The sequence below is a fragment of the Anomaloglossus baeobatrachus genome, chromosome 8 (genome assembly GCF_048569485.1).
Source record: "Anomaloglossus baeobatrachus isolate aAnoBae1 chromosome 8, aAnoBae1.hap1, whole genome shotgun sequence".
NCBI classification, from domain to species: domain Eukaryota; kingdom Metazoa; phylum Chordata; class Amphibia; order Anura; family Aromobatidae; genus Anomaloglossus; species Anomaloglossus baeobatrachus.
In genome coordinates this window covers 215,059,007-215,078,679 of record NC_134360.1, presented here as the reverse complement: position 1 = coordinate 215,078,679, position 19,673 = coordinate 215,059,007, and the positions used below count along the sequence as shown (strand labels likewise).

The 19,673-nt window shown below is 43.3% G+C and overlaps 1 protein-coding gene across 3 annotated transcripts in view; it reads left to right on the top strand.

Annotated features, from left to right (window-relative positions):
• Window positions 1-19,673, top strand: part of SEC16B (SEC16 homolog B, endoplasmic reticulum export factor) — a 276,625-nt gene that overhangs the window by 185,710 nt on the left and 71,242 nt on the right. For all 3 annotated transcript variants that reach the window (XR_012724949.1, XM_075320161.1, XM_075320162.1), the window contains exons 22-24: window positions 9,749-9,868; window positions 17,296-17,397; window positions 17,888-17,984. Coding sequence is in view for 2 of the 3 variants with exons in the window: in XM_075320161.1 (XP_075176276.1) it covers window positions 9,749-9,868; window positions 17,296-17,397; window positions 17,888-17,984 (319 nt within the window). In the remaining variant the exon portion in view is untranslated. The remainder of the gene's footprint in view (window positions 1-9,748; window positions 9,869-17,295; window positions 17,398-17,887; window positions 17,985-19,673) is intronic.

Genomic DNA, 19,673 nt, shown 5'->3' with positions numbered 1-19,673 from the left:
TTTCCTCCAAATGTAACGATGGTCATTATGGCCAAACAGTTCAACTTTAGTTTCGTCAAACCACAGGAGAAGGTCTCCTAAAATTAAGGTCTTTGTTCCTTTGTAGATTTGTAAACATTAATCTGGCTTTTTTATGTTTCTTTTGGAGCAATGGCTTCTTCCTGGCAGACTGGCCTTTTAGCCCATGGTGATACATTTTTACTGTGGATAATAACACAATCTTACCAGCTTCCACCTGCATCTTCACATGGTCTTTTGCTTTTGCTCTTGGGTTGATATGCATGTCTGACTAAAGCTGGTGCTTGAGAGACAAGGGCTCTCCAACCAATGTTACATTATGGTACGGTGCTGATCGGCATGAGAAAAAATTTGCAGCGTGCTGCGATTGACAGCATTGGTCTGATGGGGCGCACCCATTCAAGTCTATGAGTGCATGGAAATCATCTGAGTGCAGTCCAACTTCCGTGGACTCACATAATGAAGAAGATGGAGTAACTGTGTTCTCTTTCTTCTCCTGACAGAATGCTATGATTCTCTCATCTGAGAGAATCGGATGGCACTATTCGAGCACTCATATCAGAGTTTAATCTGAGTGTCATTAGCATAATCATCCCGATTCTCTTGCATTAAAGAATCTATGACCGTCTGACCGCAGCCGAAGACAGGGAGTCTGAACTTTTTTTTATCCATTGACTCTTAACAGTTCATCGGTTAAAAACATATGAAGCTCAGATGGAAGTCTGAAGTACAAAGTCTGTCTGTTGTGTTTCATCCGGTTTGTATGGTTCCACATACTGTAAACTTTAATGGCCTAGTCTAATCAGCAAAGCAGATGAGAATAGGGCATGATCTGAGTCTCACGGATTGGACTCACTGATCAGTTTTTTTAGTTGGATGTGTGTATGGGTCAATGATAAAAATAAAAAAAATAGACAGCACTAGGACATGTTACACGAATATATGAGTTAAGCCTTAGGCAAGGAGTCACACTTGCGAGAGACTCGCGCGAGTATCGCATTGCATCACCCAACACGGCCGCACACTCCTCTCCTGAAAGGAACGGGTCGGCTGCATGTATTTCTATGCAGCAGAGACGCTCCTGTCCGTAGGGCGGCAGGCCGTGCCGAGTGATGTAATGTGAGACTTGCACGAGTCTTTCGCAAGTGTGACTTCGGCCTTAGTAGAATTCAAAGGACTTTCTCACACAGCTTGAAAAAAGCCCAACCTGTTGCCTGTAGTTAAAGAGGTCGTCCACTACTTTTACATTGATGGCCTATCCTTGGATAGGTCATCAATGTCTGATTGGCCGGGGTCTGACACCCCGCACCCCCACCAATCAACTGTTGTGTGTGTCATCGGTGGCAGCAGACAGATGAAAATACTGAGTTTCGGAGCTGCCCCGTCTTCTGATAGCTGCCGTGGCTGGGTACCACTATTGATTTGAATTGGAGGTGGATGTGCAGTACCTGGCCGTGGTCGCTATCAGTTGACGAGCAGCTCCAGAACTGAGCATTTCCGTCCACCTGCTGCTGGTGGCAGCACTGTGAACATCTGATCGGTGGGGGTTCGGGGTGTCGGACTTCGACCGATCAGACATTGATGACCTATCCTAAGGCGGCTTTGCACACTACAACATCGCACCTGCGATGTCGGTGGGGTCAAATCGAAAGTGATGCACATCCGGCGTCGCAGTCGATATCGTGGTGTGCAAATCCTTTTTGATATGATTAACGAGCGCAAAAGCGTCGTTATCGTATGATCGGGGTAGGGTCCGACATTTCCATAATACCGGTGCAGCGACAGGTACGATGTTGTTCCTCGTTCCAGCAGGCAGCACACATCGCTGTGTGTGAAGCCGCAGGAGCGAGGAACATCTCCTACCTGCCTCCCGGCTGCAATGCGGAAGGAAGGAGGTGGGCGGGATGTTTACATCCTGCTCATCTCCGCCCCTCTGCTGCTATTGGCCGCCTGCCGTGTGACATCGCTGTGACGCCGCACGACCCGCCCCCTTAGGAAGGAGACGGAACGCCGGCCAGCGCAATGTCGCAGGGCAGGTGAGTGCATGTGAAGCTGGCGTAGCGATAATATTTGCTACTCCAGCAATCACATCTCTGCTGCGACGGGGGCGGGGACTATCACGCTCGACATCGCAGCATCGGCTTGCTGTAATACTATTGTATGTTCTGAGGATTTCGATAGCGTTAGGGCAATGACAACCAGAGACGAGTTCTTGGTGCAGGGATATTTATAATACGTAACCAACGATAGGTACACAAACGGAACAAACACAGTAGAACAATAACACAAGAAATACCTTCCCGGATCGGAGCGAAGGGAATTCCCGGGGCCACGCACCGGACTCCCCCAGGGAGACCACCAAGAGCGAACCCCTATACAGGGACTGTCTGGCAATCACCCCGGAAGGCCTAAATGCGCAGCAGCCGGGACACAAGGGGCAATAGGTAAAGTCCAGGAGTGTCCGTACGGAATGAAAGTCCAGAGGTTACGAACCGGAAGGAACCGGGCAGAAGTGCTGACCCAAGACGGCAGACGGAGTCCGGGCACAGCTTGATGAAACCGGGTAAAGTCCAGAGTCGGTGTCGGTTGTCTTCAGGAGGATCCAAATGTCAATCAGGAAATAGAAGCAGCAAAGCAGGAGCACACAGCAAGCAGTATACTCAGGCACTGGACTAAGCTTAGAGGCGGCCTTTTAAGCAGCTGGACAGGAAGTAGGGCAACAGAACAGCAAACTCCATGTTAACCGAGGGCAAGCTCTTTCAAAAGAGAACTGGAAATCCCGGAAGCCTGACACTTGCGATGTCGCAGCGTGCAAAGTACCCCTAAGGATAGGCCATCAATGTAAAATCACAACTCCTTTAATAGCAATAATTTCAAAGGCTGAATAACTAGGATTCATTGAGCAGCATATAAAGCATGCATGCTAACTCTCCAAGAACATCCAGCAGGCTCTTGAAAGGTATACGAGACCTCACAGACTTCTAGAAGTGGTGACGAGTCTCCCGAGTGTCACTGAAATCTTGGAAATTCAGTTTCCGGGAAGTAACACATTTTCAAGCTCTTCTGTGTTTGGTGTCGGTATACTTCAGTTTTTCAGACACAAATTTTAGGCCCACATACACATTAGATAAATGTTGGCTGAACAGATTCCACCTTTCTATCTAGGTTCCAATAAAGGATCTGCTGAGCTGAATTTACCCAATGTTTTATTGACTGTGATTACTTGGTTTAATGTTTTTACAGTGTAAATAATGGCCATTTATATTAGGCTTTTAAACCAGTGACTATTGAGGTCAGGTCATAAGCTGTAAATGTCGATATCTCAAATAAAACCATTTTAGAAAATGCTTAGCCATTGATAACAATGTAAAAACAAGGGAGGATCACAATAAGCTGTGGAGCTGATTGATGGGATCAGTAGTTCTTAGGACAGAAACATATAATATAGTAATGAGGTAGACATTTTAAATTTCAAGAATTTTTCTAATCTTCTTGTAATAAGTAAAAATTTATCAGGAACAGGGAAAAGCCTCCCATACACATTAGGCTTCGTTAACATGCCCAGTAATCATCCATTAGAATGGATCCATCAGCAATCCGTCGACAAAGTTATGTATAACAGCTTTTCTGTTCCGCTAAAAATATTTAAGCTGAATCCGTTTTTTTTAATTTTGAAGTCTATGAAGAAGGATGGGTTAAATAGCCATCCATTTTACTTCCCTTTGAAAAGGATCCATTTTATTTTGCTCACTGCATTAGTTTCAAATGGAATATAATGGATGGCTGTTTAGTAGTGATGAGCGAGCACTACCATGCTCGAATGATTGGTACTCGTAACTAGTGATGAGTGAGCACTACCATGCTCAGGTGCTCAGTACTCGTAACTAATGATGAGAGAGCACTACCATGCTCAAGGGCTCGGTACTGATAACTAGTGATAGGTGGGCACTACCATGCTCTGGTGTTCAGTACTCGTAACTAGTGATGAGCGAGCACTACCATGCTCGGGTGCTCGGTACTGATAACTAGTGATAGGTGGGCACTACCATGCTCTGGTGTTCAGTACTCGTAACTAGTGATGAGCGAGCACTACCATGCTCGGGTGCTCGGTACTTGTAACTAGTGATGAGTGAGCACTACCATGCTCAGGTGCTCGGTACTCATAACTAGTTATGAGCATGCACTACCATGCTCAGGGGCTCAGTACTCGTAACTAGTGATGAGTGAGCATTACCGTGCTCAGGTTCTCGGTACTCGTAACTAGTGATGAGCGAGCACTACCATGCTCGGGTGCTCGGTACTCGTAACTAGTGATGAGTGAGCACTACCATGCTTGGGTGCTTGGGTACTCGTAACTAGTGATGAGTGACCACTACCATGCACGGGTGCTCGGTACTCGTAACTCGTGTTGAGCAGGCACTACCATGCTCGGGTGCTCGGTATTTTTAACTAGTGATGAGCGAGCATTGCCATGCTCGGGTACTCGTAACTAGTGATGAGTGACCACTACCATGCTTGGGTGCTCGGTACTTGTAACTCGTGATGAGCAGTCACTACCATGCTCGGGTGCTCGGTATTTGTAACTAGTGATGAGCGAGCATTGCCGTGCTCAGATGCTCGGTACTCATAGCAAGCAGTTGGATGCTTGGATGGGCGCAACTTGAGTAATCGAGTGTAATGGAAGTCAACGGGGGACTCGAGCATTTTTCAAAGAAATTTACCAGAAAAATGCTTGGGCCCCCCATTGAAAAATGCTTGCGTCCCCCCGATGTCCATTATACTCGGATACTTAAGTCAAGCCCATCCAATCACCCAACTGCATCTTACTAGTATCAAACCCCCCGAGCATGGTAGTGCTCGCTCAACACTACTATTTAGCTTTAGATAACCTTAGAGCTAAACTGCAGTTATAGAAGTCTGGCAGGGGCTCTCATATATAACAAAGAGACACTCGGTGATGTTGAGAATATGGGGAAGTTGTGAGAAATGGCTGTAGACTAACTGATCATTTGCCGGAGCAGGGCAGATCAAAGTATTATAGTGCGCCTGTGCAGGACCTCAATGCCGGCTAGTGTGGATGACGTAGGATGAGTCATACACCCAGACTTCAGAAGAAAGAGGACAAAGATGGCCGAAAGAGGAGGCGCCGATACTGGAGTACGAAGACACTCATCCGACCAGTCTGCACCGCAACGCCCTTTAAGTGAGTATTATAAAGTGACTTTTTACATTCTACACCGCGGCCTGGGCTCTTATATACACAGTATGTTAGAATGTTGTATATAAGAGCCCACTGGTGGTAGCCGCAGCTTATAGGCCCAAATCTGGTGACAGGTTCCCTTTAAAACTGACGGAACAGAATAATGTAGAGACAAACGCCGGTGTAAGTGGACGTTTATAAAACATTGTTTACTTTTAACCATATTTGAGTATGGCGCGAATTTAGCATCTGGAAGCAACGGCATTGTATTCCAAGGAAACGGAAGAAAATAGCTGGGCCTGATAATATAATTACATTACCGAGAGACACAATAGGCGGGCGGAAAGATAGCGGAAGGCATTCAGTAAAGGTTGCAGAAGGCATCTACAAGAAAATATATTAATGACATCTAAAGGTTGAACAGTCCTTTAAAGAAAATATCGACAACTAATTACTCTTATTATAATAGCTTTAGAAATATGGATAATGGCAGGATGACGGTGATACTCTGGGAAATGTGTTACGTGAATCATTTTACTGGCAATCTTCCATTCTAAAAAATGACACGGTTACCGTTTTAGGATATCTAGCATAGCTTATTCTTTTGTTTTCATTTCACATGCAAACCTGCACACCAAACGAGAAATATTCCTGGAAATAGTACACAATAGATGGCTTATTGTTCACAGATCCTCGGAGTCTTCTGCGCTTCTTTTCACTGCCAGAAAGACAGAATTCCGGTCTCAGAACCGAAAGGAATTGTCCAGGATTAAAATTCCATCATTATTTTTTTTTTTTCTAAGTCGTTCCAAACCTATCCAAGGGTTCTGTGTAATTTCCACATTTTTGGGCAATTTATCTCTTCATGCTTAGAGGTTTTCTGGTCTAAAATTGTCACGGCATAATGAGACTAGTGACAGATTTAGGACTTGAGAGTCATTTTTGGCTCTCAATATTAAACATGTTTTCCTTTTTTTTTGGCTCTTGTAGGGTTAATGTTAGTATTCCTTGCCAGCAAGCAGCCTAATTACCAATTCAGGAATTTCCGGTTTGGGACCACTCCCAGTCCCTTTACCAACAGAGGGTGCTGGTTATTCTCTTTGCCATTTGGATGCTGACCCAGGAGGTGGAAGGAGCTGCTGAAAACCCTTTGCTGAAGTTACTTTAGTGGCTGCAGTCTTGATACTGACTGTAGCAGTCTGTTGTTATGTTTCCCCCTGTTTCTCATCCTATCTTGGTGTGTTGTTTCAGTGCAGCGGTGGAACTAGCATCCTTCATCTGCCCACTCCCTAGCCAGGGACTATTGTAGGTTCCTTTCAGGGATTCAGATATTCCTGCTCGGCGACAGGTGAGGAACCTGTATAGGGACTGGCTGTGACTGGGAGTGCAGGGTACAGTGGCAAGTTAGGGGAGGATGTATCCATCTTCTCTCTCACTAGTCCTAGGGCCCTTTGTTGTTAAAGTGTCACCGGTGTACCCTTTGTTTGTCTTCTTATCCCCTGTTGGTGTGTGTTTTGGCTCACACCGGACTCTCTCCTAGTGCATGCTGTGACAAAAATGTCTGCAGCCCCCCTATGTGTCGCACTATGTGACTGCATACTTGTGAATCCTCACATCGTACACACTGTACGCCGTGAGGATTCTCCGGTGTCAGAGCCGGAAATGGCGGTCACATGGTCGCAAGTTTGTAATACGCACTTGTATTGAGTGAGATCGTGCCCATTTAGGCTGTGGGTGCTTCAAGAGTATTTGGTGCAGAAATTTTCTGCAACAAATCGGAATCTTCTGGCAGAAAAATGCCCTAAATACGAGATGCTTTTTTGCCTTTTTTTTGGCACTTTTATTTTACTGTGCATTTTTCATAATAAAAGGGCTAAAAAATGAAAATAAAATGCACCAAGGATTGATATGCTGCAGATTACTTTCTGCACCAAATCTGGAAGGAAAAAATAGGTAACATGTGCACAACACTTTAAAATTATTATTGACTATGCTGGCATAAGGATAGGCATGCAGATTTGTGACAAAACTGCACCAAAAAATGCATTAAAAATGCACTGTATGTACATGGCCTTAGTTGGGAATATGCATATCGCATACTTGAGGTCACATCACCTACGTTCGCTGACACTGGAGAATGTTCATGGTGCACAGTGCTAAGGCTCATACTTCCTATCTTTTCTTATAGACTTTACAACTTGGCTCCATATTACCTGAGACGGAATTACAGTGACAGGTATCCACCAATCACAACAGGTGCTGTCACAGCTGACCCTGCTCCCCCTCCCATCACAATGACCTTAACACAAACTCATTGGACACTTCAATACAAAAGAAAAGATCAGGCTTTGACCATTGTGACCATTTACATGTGTTGTTTCCTGAAACAACAGGAAGTATGAGCCTTAAAAAGCCCCAGTGGCCAATATGAAAATTGCAAGAGTTTATTTATTTTTTTTATTTTTAGTTCAGAATTTGATTTCTAAAAAAAAGTTAATTTTTAAAGGTTATATTTAGCATGAACTGATTTAAACAATAGGTCCTTATTTGTTGATCGCTTCCCTTTAACAAGTGAGTGGTCTTTGGAAAAGTTGGGCTGTATGTTTTGAGTTAAATTGACTGGTTGCTCTTCCACCATTCTTACACCATGCATCTGAGCATGAAACACTTCAGCAGCCCTTTTTGTCTTCTCTTTTTCTTTTCTTCTCTTCCTTCCTTCTCTTCATTCCTTCCTTCTCCTTTATACCATCTTCTTCCTTCCCTTCCCTCTCTTCCTTCCCTCTTTTCCTTACTACCTTCTCTTCATTCCCTTGCTTCCGTCCTTATTTTCAATCATTCTCTCTCATCCTTCCCTTCCCTCTTTTCCTTTCTTATTTTACTTCCTTCCATTCTTTCTTTTCATTCCTTCTCTCTTTTCTTCCTTCCTTCCTTCCTTCCCTTTCTTGCTTCCATTTCCTCTCTTTCTCCCTTTCTTCATTCCTTCTCGTCCTTCCTTCCTTCTTTTACATCTTTCCTTCCCTCTCTTCCTTCCTTTCTTACCTCTCTACCTTGTATTCCCTCTTTTCTTTCCTTTCCTCTCTTCCTTCCATTTCCTCCCTTCCTTTCTTACCTCTCTTCTTTCCATTCCCGCTCTCCCTTCCTTCATTTCCTCTTTTTTTCTTTCCATTAACAGTGTTTCAATAAACTAATGGGACTTGGGATCTATTGTACATTTTACAGAGGCTGGAAGAAAAAGGAAAACAAAAGGTTCTTAAATGGTGAGGAAGATGCCACTTTCCTCTAATAAAATCTAATGAATGACTTATGACATCTATACACATCAAATAACATCAAATAGGTGTTAGAAGGATATGGAGTGGGGTTTGGCCAACACATTCTGAGAGTGAAAATGCAGCATCAGACTACAGAAGGTTTGTTTGTAGTCTGTTACCATGGACACCTATGTGTATAAATGGGAACTGGATACTATTGTCAAAGAGAAATTCCATTGTTTCGGAAATCACCTTCTTAACAGTGAATGTCTGCTGAAATCTTTGATAAATAGTCACTGAGTGTCAGCAAAGAGATTTAGACCACACAGATATCTGGTATAAACCTCCTCTTAGTGAGTGTAGCTGCACAAGAGTGACATGCTTTTATTTTTACAAGCCTTTTATAGAGCCATAAGAGGTTAATCTCTTAATAAAATTCATAAGTATACCATTGGCTCTATTAAAAGCATATGCAAAGAGTCTGACTTGTATCCATTTTGGAACTTCCTCTGCAACGCCTCCTATTTTTTGACCCCCATCTCTTGCAATGTTTCCGGCAAAGAGCTTTAGACCACACAGATATCTGGTATAAACCCCCTCTTAGTGAGAGTAGGTGCACAAGAGTGACATGCTTTTATTTTTACAAGCCTTTTATAGAGCCATAAGAGGTTAATCTTTTAATAAAATTCATAAGTATACCATTGGCTATATTAAAAGCATATGCAAAGAGTCTGTGACGTGTATCCATTTTGTAACTTTCTCTGCAGCACCTTCTATTTTCTGACCCCATCTCTTGCAATGTTTCTGGCACGTAACAGCTCGACCATGAATTTGGACTTGCGCAGATAGCCAGTCTTTCTTATCACATCTGCATTCCGTTGCTTTGTAACAGTCTGCAGCTGGTGACCTTGCCGTACGCATACTTTTCCTGATACCAGCGGTAATCAGAGAACAGACTCTTCCATGTATCAAACATCAGCTGCAGGCTTTTAAAACTCCATCTTGCTTCTCATATACAAAAGAAAACTTGGTTGTAAAAAAGCATTTAGAAAAGAAAATATATATATAGTACTCTCACAGTAGAAATGCATATAGAAAATTATTTTGTATTCTCACACTATTAAGACTATATATATATAGTTATTTCATTATAAAACGTCATATTCCTATGTACCGTTCCATGCTCACATGCAGAAATGATTAAAAGTGTTTGCAGACATGAAACCTTATACTACTCCTAAGATATCTTTTATAACGTCTTCTGTTTTTAATACAATAGAACATGTTAAGAAGGGTTAGCACAGTCTCAGAAACCTCTACTGTTTCAATGGATGATGACGATGATAGCGAGGACAGATCTGCTGATGAAGCTCAAGCACACAAGGCTGAAGAGAAGAAGGTAATGTACGGAGCTTGTTGTAGGAGTCTACATTCCTTTCGATATATAGATGTGCTTTTTTATCTCCCTTATGTGATCATTTGATGGCATACGGTACGGCTTCATAAAAGTCGGTAAATTAATGCTTCTAGTACCTCCATTCACTCCCTTTAGCTAGCCTTCTTCTTTAGGCTAAATTAACATTGATTATGTTTTCCCTGGAGTTTGTCTTTGTTCTGTACATAGCATAGTGCTTGTGATTAAATTTTAAATAGCCTTGCGCACGTTACAATACAAGCAAGCATCAACACCGAGAGGGGAGATATGAGCGGGATAAATCTTTAAATTCATCTGTACTGTTTTCTGTTAAATGGAATTGCTGCTTTTATTCAAAACAAGCTCATAGGGAATCATTAATCAAAGACTTTGAACTGAAAAACTAGCATAAAATAGCAGCAACAGATGTATTGCTTTTTTGTGATCTTTGTTTTTTTTTTCTTTTTTTTTTGTGCTAGGAAATTAGTTCTGGTGCCAAAACTGACACACAACTCCCTGACTCTCTGATTCAGCATCTTTATGCAGCACTTTGAAAGATGGTGGATTAACAGCTTTATAAGGGTTTGCTGCGGTTGCTAGAAATTAAACTGAGAGAATAAATGACATTAAAAAAAAATAACATTAGCTCATTCATTCCCGGCTGATATAGTGCTGCCATCCTGGTGCTCCATGCTACACATTGTTTATGGCTCTGCAGTGGCCAACGAGTCATCAATTCACATGACCACTACAGATAATCACTGGTCTTAGCGGTGTACAGCACAATACTGCCGAGGCCAGTGATTAGCTGCAGCGGTTACATGGATAGAGAACATGTAAGTAGAGATGAGTGAACCAATGGTTCGGTGTTCAGTGTTCGTGCCAAACACAGACTTTACAAAAAAAAAACAGAGTTCGGGTTTGCATTTTGGGTTTGCATTTTGGGTTTGCATTTTGGGTTTGCATTTTGGGTTTGCATTTTGGGCTTGGAGTTTGGGCTTGGAGTTTGGGCTTGGAGTTTGGGCTTGGAGTTTGGGCTTGGAGTTTGGGTTTGCAGTTTGGGCTTGGAGTTTGGGCTTGGAGTTTGGGCTTGGAGTTTGGGCTTGGAGTTTGGGCTTGGAGTTTGGGCTTGGAGTTTGGGCTTGGAGTTTGGGCTTGGAGTTTGGGCTTGGAGTTTGGGGTTGGAGTTTGGGGTTGGAGTTTGGGGTTGGAGTTTGGGGTTGGAGTTTGGGGTTGGAGTTTGGGTTTGGGGATGGAGTTTGGGGATGGAGTTTGGAGCCTTTACATATGTAAACGACTCGCGTGAGCATCGCGGTGCTCAGGTACGCTCGGTGCTCAGCCCAGTGCGAGCCACTTGCAGTGTTTGATTGGCTCACACTGGAGGTAACAACAGCATGATTGGATGTAGTGTGCACAATAATAAATCGAAAAACCCCACCCACCTGCCCTGGAAGTGATCTGCTTATGGCTGGCTGCTTGTGAGCGGAGGGAGAATTGAACTGCCCAATTAGTGACATCCATTGGGGTTCAGGTCAAGTCTGGGTCCCAAACCAAACTTTATCTAAAGTCCGGCTGAATCAAACTTCCACTGGTCCGCTCATCTCTACATGTAACTACTGTAGGGAAACAAAAAAATTGGGTAGCACAGGCGCTCTTTGTTCCCTTTAGTCTATGTTCGGTTTGTCCCAGAAGATCTCAGTAAAACTTGGATCTTAAAAAGGATGTTTATATCATAAGAAAGGGTCAATATTGAGTTATAGGATTGCTACCTCCAATAATTCACACTATAGACCTATTCTCTTCCTCTGTGAATATTATATTTTATATTTCAGGGAGCAATGCATGGTCTTTAGGGGGAATCGTCAGCAGGTTTTTGTTATATCATCTGAGAGCAGAATGATGTAAGCAAGGAGATTCTGAATCCATCAATGTATCACTTAGATTACTGGGTGCAGCCAGTTTGACACAATCAGATGGTTTAGATTTAGCCATGTAGCAGAGCTGTGAGAGCGGCCCCCGCACATGCCAGGCTCTCAATAAAGATTGTACATGGACAGTGAAGTGTCAATCAGAGGAGGGGGCATTCCGGACTGCAATGCATGTGCCATTGTAGTCCAAGCAATGATAAGGGTTCTACTGCTTAAACAAACATACAAATAAACAACAGATTGGATCTTGACAAGACAGGCATCCCTGAATTCTCTGTGTTAACCCTTACAGCATGCTGGCTTCAGCTTACATAGCAAAAACCTGCTGACACATTCTCTTTCTAGGTTGCATTCTGAGAACTATTTTTTATTGTGAAATAGCCCCTTTAACCCACATAAAAAATATAAAAAAGCAACAACAAAACTGACAGATTTCACAATCAGAAATCTACACATGTAATCTATTTGCTGAGTTTTTTTGAGCAGAAACTGAACGAAAAGTCAAAGTTTTTGCGGCGGTTTGAGATTTGGAGGAGGATTCAGACAGTTTCTGGTTAGTTTCTGTTCCAAAAACTCTTCAAGCACATTACCTAATCATATAATAATACACCCCCCGGCCTCGTTTGCATTTACCATAGAAGAATCTTCTAAATTTAAGCAAGAATCTCTTGGGTTATAAAAGCAGTCATTTTGGTCACTAACTGATAAAACTAAGAAACATCTGAATAGGATTTTTAGAAAGAAGACAATTACGTATATTGGTGATATATTTTTTCAATTTTGAGGTGAAGGCAGTATAATCTCGAGGTGCAATAGCTTTAGGAGACCATACTTGATACTCTTGTCACGGTCGTCTCTCTGTTGTAGAGACTAGTGACAGAAGCTGGGCCAGAATCTTTTTGCTTTGAATGTATTCCCTTTCCTTTGGGGAGGAGAGGGTTAATGTCTGTATTCCTTGCCAGGAAGCTTTCTCATCACCTTCCCAGGTGTTTCCTGTTTGGACCACTCCCAGTCCCTATATATACCCTCTGCTCCAAGTAGAGGGTGCTGATTATTCTCTTACTCGTTTGGATGCTTGGCCTGGAGGTGGAAGGAGCTGGTGGAACCCTCTCAGCAAGTTGCTGTGTTGCCTGCAGTCTTGGTTTTGACTGCAGCAGTCTGTTGTCATGTTTCCCTCTGTCTGTCTTTCCTTCCCTTGGTGCCTTATTAGTGCAGTAGTGGGGCTAGCCTCCCTCACCTGCCAGCTCACTAGCCAGGATTAATACAGGACCTGCTAGGGAATCAGGTATCCCGTTTGACAGGTGCGGAACCTCTGCAAGTTGCTGTGTTGGCTGCAGTCTTTATGTTAACTGCAGCAGTCTGTTGTCGTGTTTCCTCCTGTCTGTCTTTCCTTCCCTTAGTGTCTTATTAGTGCAGCAGTGGGGCTAGCGTCTGTCACCTGCCAACTCACTAGCCAGGATTAATACAGAGTCTGCCAGGGAATCAGTTATCCTGTTCGGCAACAGGTGCAAAACCTCTATAGGGACTGACAAGGTGAGTAGGGTACAGCTGCAGGTCAATGAAGGTGTCCCATCGATCCCCTCACTAGCGCCAGGGCTCACCATTGTTAAAGTGTTCCCGTTTTACCCCTTGTGTTGTAGTATGTTGCATCCAGCGCCATACTTCCATGTCACCCCACGTGACAACTCTCCTTCACTCATCTTAGATTATGTATCGCTTGACACATTATTAGATAAAATTGGCCCCAAATTTAGACTTTTTTTAACAATAATTTTCATGGATAGAACAGAGACAAAGAGAAAACAATTAACAATAAGAGACCATAATAGGGTGGTATGGGTGCGAGCGATGGAGGCACTGTGTGTGACAATCATGCGCTGACGTTCTCGGCTTGTTTCTTAACTTTTAGTTTGCATCTCTACTTTTTTATTATCATAATTGCAAGTTACTCATTAAATATTGATTGTAGAAGAATGCACAGAGTTATACCGATAATCACATATAACATTTGCCGAGCAATTAAAGGACCATCTGTCACCCGAGTCTGTGTTATAATAACTGCTGTGCTAGCTTGCAAAATACTTTACCTAAATAATGTACTGTATGGTAATTTTTTTTTTTTTTTAGTATCTCATTGGGAAGTTTGTCAGGAAATTTCAGGTGTAGATTATTCGGGAGCCTATTTCTCTGTGACACTGTTATGGAGCTTGTAGACCTGTTCAGAGAGGACTATGGACAATTTCGTTCAATATTGCTGCGTAGAAATTGAGAAGACACCTAAGAATTTAAGGGCCTCATTTATCAGAAACATGGTGTCTATGTCACCCATAGCAACCAATCAAAGCTCAGTTTACATTTCTCTTACTGCTTTGGGAAAATGAAAGCTACACTGTGATTGGTTGCTATGAGAAACCAGGCCTATCTTTTTATACATCAAAAAATGTGATGTTAAATTATGTTAATGACTGAGATCAGAATATCTTTCTGAATGTGGCTACCAGAGATGTCTGGGATTATGAAAATAGCCTAGCCGGCTATTTTGTAATATTCTGACATGTTACACTATGGTTTCCCTGGTGCTTTGGAGTTGCACAGTCAGACTCAGGCGTCAACCAGTTGTGTGCTTATTAATAATTGGTGTAGTAAAAGTCAATTTCTGCTGGCCTGTGGATTGCTGGTAGGGTCACTGGTTACAGGAGACCTATCAGAGCCGCCTCCGTCCTTTAAAGATGGTGGAGCCTGTTCACCCACGCCGACTGTAGCTTAATTTGTGATACCGATCCTTATGCTATGGTGATCTTCTGCTGGTTATCTCCTGTGCATTATTTGGTGTGTTGTGGAAATATTCTTGTTGCCTGTTATTTCCTCCCTGATTCTTTATTTCCTCCTGAGCGTGTATTGTCTTACCTCTGTATGTGTGTGCAGTGAGTTTGTTTTTACGCTGTCTGTCTATTTGTGTGGGATAAACCACTTCAGTCCAAGGCCTCCCTGGGGGTGAGGGAGATGGGGTGTAGACCAGGGCTACTCAGAATCTAGGGTTAAGAAGGTGGCCTAAACATTGTCACCATTAGATGTATCTTTGGGAACAGGGACAGCTAAGGCCTGCTAGCCCTATGGCCAGTGTAGGTATCCCTGTTCCACAGCTAGGGCAACCCTAGCCCTAGGGCCAGTGTAGGTATCTCTGTTCCACCGCTAGGGCAAGCCTAGCCTTAGGGCCAGTGTAGGTGTCCCTGTTCCACAGCTACAGCCATGCAAGCCCTAAGGCCAGTGTAGGTGCCTCTGTTCCACAGCTAAGGCCACCCTAGGGCCAGTGTAGGTGTCCCTGTTAAACAGCTGGGGCCACCCTTGCCCTAGGGCCATCGTAGGTGTCCCTGTTCCACAGCTATGGCCACGCTAGCCCTAGGGCCAGTGTAGGTGCCTCTGTTACACAGCTAGGGCCACCCTAGGGCCAGTGTATGTGCCCCTGTTCCAAGTTACCTCGTCACACCCCATGACAAATATCTTTTGGTTGCCTGACATAGACAGAAATTCCCATCATAGCTATGAATGGCTGACATAGGAATGTCCCTTTAAACAGTGGTGTTCGTGTATGAGTGTATTAAAACCTGTCTTTAAAAGACATACTGTATGTTCGGACCAGCATGTCGACTGGGACCAGTTGGACAATATTCAACAATGTCATTAAATCTCACATGATTAATAGCTGAGAAAACATGGGGTGATTCAATCAGACTTTTATACATCTAATCCCATGTTCTTAACATAATAGTTAGAAAATGAGCGATTGCTGTTACAGGATTAATCACATTGAGCCGTTAGAATTGCCCAAGTAGCCGGGCCTTTAAATACAGCTTAGCAGGAAAGCAGTCCATTGGAGTGGAGACAGAACTATAATGAGCTAACAAGCTTTTAATATCATATTCTGCTGGAAAATGCTTATTAAAGAATTCAGGCAATGGCGGGTGCTAAGATGCATAATATAGTCAGCTCTGTACGGCCTATTATTTACAGCTAAAAAAAAGATATTAGCACAAATTAAGGCAGTGTGATGCAAGATATGTACATTTTTTATAAACTAAAGGCTGCTTTACACGCAGCGACATCGCTAGCGATGTCGCTTGTGAAAGAACCCGCCACCGTCGTTTGTGCGTCACGGGCAAATCGCTGCCCGTGGCGCACAATATCGCTAGGATCCGTCACACGAACTTACCTGCCTAACGACGTCGCTGTGGCCGGCGAACAGCCTCTTTTCTAAGGGGGCGGTTCGTGCGGCGTCACAGTGACGTCACACGGCAGGCGTCCAATAGAAGCGGAGGGGCGGAGAGCAGCCGAATGAAAGTCACGCCCACCTCGTTGCCGGAGGACGCAGGTATGGTGTTGTTCGTCGTTCCTGGGGTGTCACACGTAGTGATGTGTGCTGCCTCAGTAACGACGAACAACCTGCGTCCTGTACCATCAACGATATTTGGCATTTGAATGACGTGTCAACGATCAACGATTAGGTGGGTATTTTTTGATCAGTAGCGGTCGCTCGTACGTGTCACACACAACGACATCGCTAACGAGGCCGGATGTGTGTCACGAATTCCGTGACCCCAACGACATCTCGTTAGCGATGTCGTTGCGTGTAAAGCCCCCTTAAGGCAATGGTATTATATCTTAAAGGGGTTGTCTGGTAATTTGGATTTGATAACCAATCTACAGGATAGGTCATCAGTAGCAAATCGGTAGGGGTCCAGCACCCGGTGGCCCCATGATCAGCTGTTTTTTGCCCCAGCGGTGGTCAGATGCAAACTCTTTCAATGGAGCTTCTTCTTTAGCATATAAGCTGTAGTATGGTAATCGGCAACGACCGCTACACTTTGACAGAGTTGCGTCAAGCCGTGAATAGCGCAAAAAAAAAAAAGTGATCAGTGGCGCACCCAACAACTATCTCTACTGAGTCCTCTATACACAAAAATGTGCAGCGCAACCAAAGGCTCACATGTTCTGTGTGAAAGAGCTACTGCTAGACCTCTCTAGCTATGACTTATCTAAAGAATTGGCTACTGAAATTCAACAAGCCGGATCCTTCTCTCCATCGAAAACTCCTCGGAGGTTCCCTTGTCGGGGGTGAATTGAGACCCTCCCATACACATTAGGCTGACTTTAGTCTAAAGTGTATGGGGACCTTTAAACAATACAGTAATAATATCAGACATATAGACAATCTAATTGCCTTTCCACCAAACTCAAAATGTCATACTTCTCTCGCCAACCCTGACTCTTGGCCTCGCTTCTGAAAGTTGGCTGGTCTCTCTTAGTTGCACACTGCTTAGATACATCTATACCTTCATATGAAATATGGGGACTCATTGTCTCTACAGTTCCTGCAAAAACTTATTTTACTCGAATAGGTTGCAAACAGGAGGACCAGGTTGTTTGCTTTATCAATTTTGTGCCTTCATATACCTAATACCTAATTTGACTGTCTCTCTCATACAGGGATCCTCTTTTGGATGGTTTAGTTGGTTTCGTGCCAAGCCAGCAAAAGATACAGCAGTCCCACCAAGAGATTCACAAGTTCCACCAAAATCTTCATCTCTGGTAAGAATATAATTCCATAATGTACCATTTAAATATCAGATTCTTGTGGCTTCATATCTAGAAATAGCACTTATCCTGAAAATGAGGGTTCTCCTAAGTTCTTTCCCACCAAATGAGGTGGCCCACCTCCAGCAGGAGAATGAATGGATAGGTGGCTTCGAATTTGCACAGCTCTTATTATGCCCTTTACAGAAGCAGAGAATTTAGGTCAAACTACATACTACTTCTTCTTGTGGATCTGTTACCTATCAGATATTTATGGCATATTTTATGACTATGCTAGAAATCTCAAGACGGGAATACCCTAGGAAAGTAAATTAGCCATTGTCTCTCAGCGTCAACTGCACAGGGGCAGTATAAAAAAAAAGTACGCCAATCATATCCCAAAGGTAAACTCTTTTGGCACATGTATGGCTAATGAAGTTCATGGGCATATTACTGTATGCATATTACAAATAGTTTCTTAACTTAACCTTAAATTATTTTTTAGACTCAACCTCCAGTAGGACTTAACAAGATCCAGCCGCCACCTTTACCTACATCAACGTACCAACTACCAAAAGCCACCACTAACTCATTTTACACAGGTAAGGGTACTTTTTGCTAATGTCCTCAATATATGACATTATGGATTAAAACAAACAAACAAAACAATGTCATTTAGATATTTTATAACTTTCAACACATTAGCTTACATCACAGAATGCACCAAAGAAATAGTGAATGATTAGTGTTGAGCGGACCTGGATCCGCAAAATCCGGATCCGCACGGTTTGAGCGCCCGATCCCAGTCCGACCAGTACCCGGGATTCGGTGTGCACGATCCGGATCCATTTTTTTTTTCTCTCTCTCTCTCTCTCTCTCTCTCCCCCCCCCCTCTCCGGATCCGGCTCCCCATTGATTTACATGGCCGCAAATTCCGGATCGGATCCGGACTTCGGCGGCAACCTGATCCGGATCCACCGGACCCGAATTATGACCAATCCGCTCAACTCTATGGATGATGCATCGTAGTAGAGCGGATTCTCCATGACTATCATGTCTTATACTGTGGGCAACAATGTTATAGTCCCTGAGAACAGATCTAATGCATTCCACCAGTGGATAAGTCGTAAATGCTTTCCATATGTAAAAATACATGGTAATGTAAAGCAAAGGATGAACAAGGTATTTCATAAAAAGTATTAAAGAATGGAACTTGGAGTGTAAGAAAGTAAGAAGAAGAATTGATCTCTTAATCCTGTACTGTTATCATTGGCTGAAGTTTCAGGTCTTCTGCAAAAGGGTTTCTTTTTATCTCTGCAAATTCAACTTCTATTGCTTTTTATGTATATATAAGTGAATGAAAAAAAAACTGATAAGTTGCTACAAGACTTTTGTTCCCAAAACCAACACTAAATAACCAGAGCACAGGTGCAGTAATTGTGATCAAAGTGATGCAGGCAAAGAAGTTCTACTTACTGGAGATATTGCCTTTAATCTAATATATAAATCTGAGTGTATGTGTGTAAGTGTGTGTATGTATGTATGTGTGTGTGTATGTCCACTAAAGGAATCTGCACCGTCGCATTTACAATCACGAAATTTTGCACAGATGCCTCATGTGACCCAGGGAACGTCGTAGACTATGTTTTGACAGGAAAATGTAACCCCACACTTTACAGTTACTCTCCAAAAAACATGCCTCCATTAAAGTAAATGGAGCCTGGAACTACAGGTTATTAATAGCAGCTGTGAGTGGTTGTTATAAGAACAAAGGACATTGTTAGTATAAGAAGCTTATGTGTGAGGTAATATGATGTCGGTGGGGGAACAGAAACACGCAGACAGGGAAAGAGGAGTCAGCCAGAGAGACAGACAAAGATAGATGGGGAAAGAGACAGCCCTTGATAGAAACAGACGGGGAAAGAGACAGAGAAATAAAGACAGACAAGGAAATAGACAGACAGAGACAGGCAGACAGGGAAAGAGACAGACAGGAAAAGACACAGACAAAGAGATGGACAAAGACAGACAGAGAAAGAGACAGGAAAAGAGATGGGAGACAGACCTGGGAAAGAGACAGACCTGGGAAAGAGAAAGACCTGGGAAAGAGAAAGACCTGGGAAAGAGACAGACCTGGGAAAGAGACAGACCTGGGAAAGAGACAGACCTGGGAGAGAAAGACCTTGAAAGAGACAGACCTGGAAAGAGACAGACATAGACAGATGGGGCAAGAGACATACGGGGCAAGAGACAGACCTGAAAAAAGACAGACCTGAAAAAAGACAGACCTG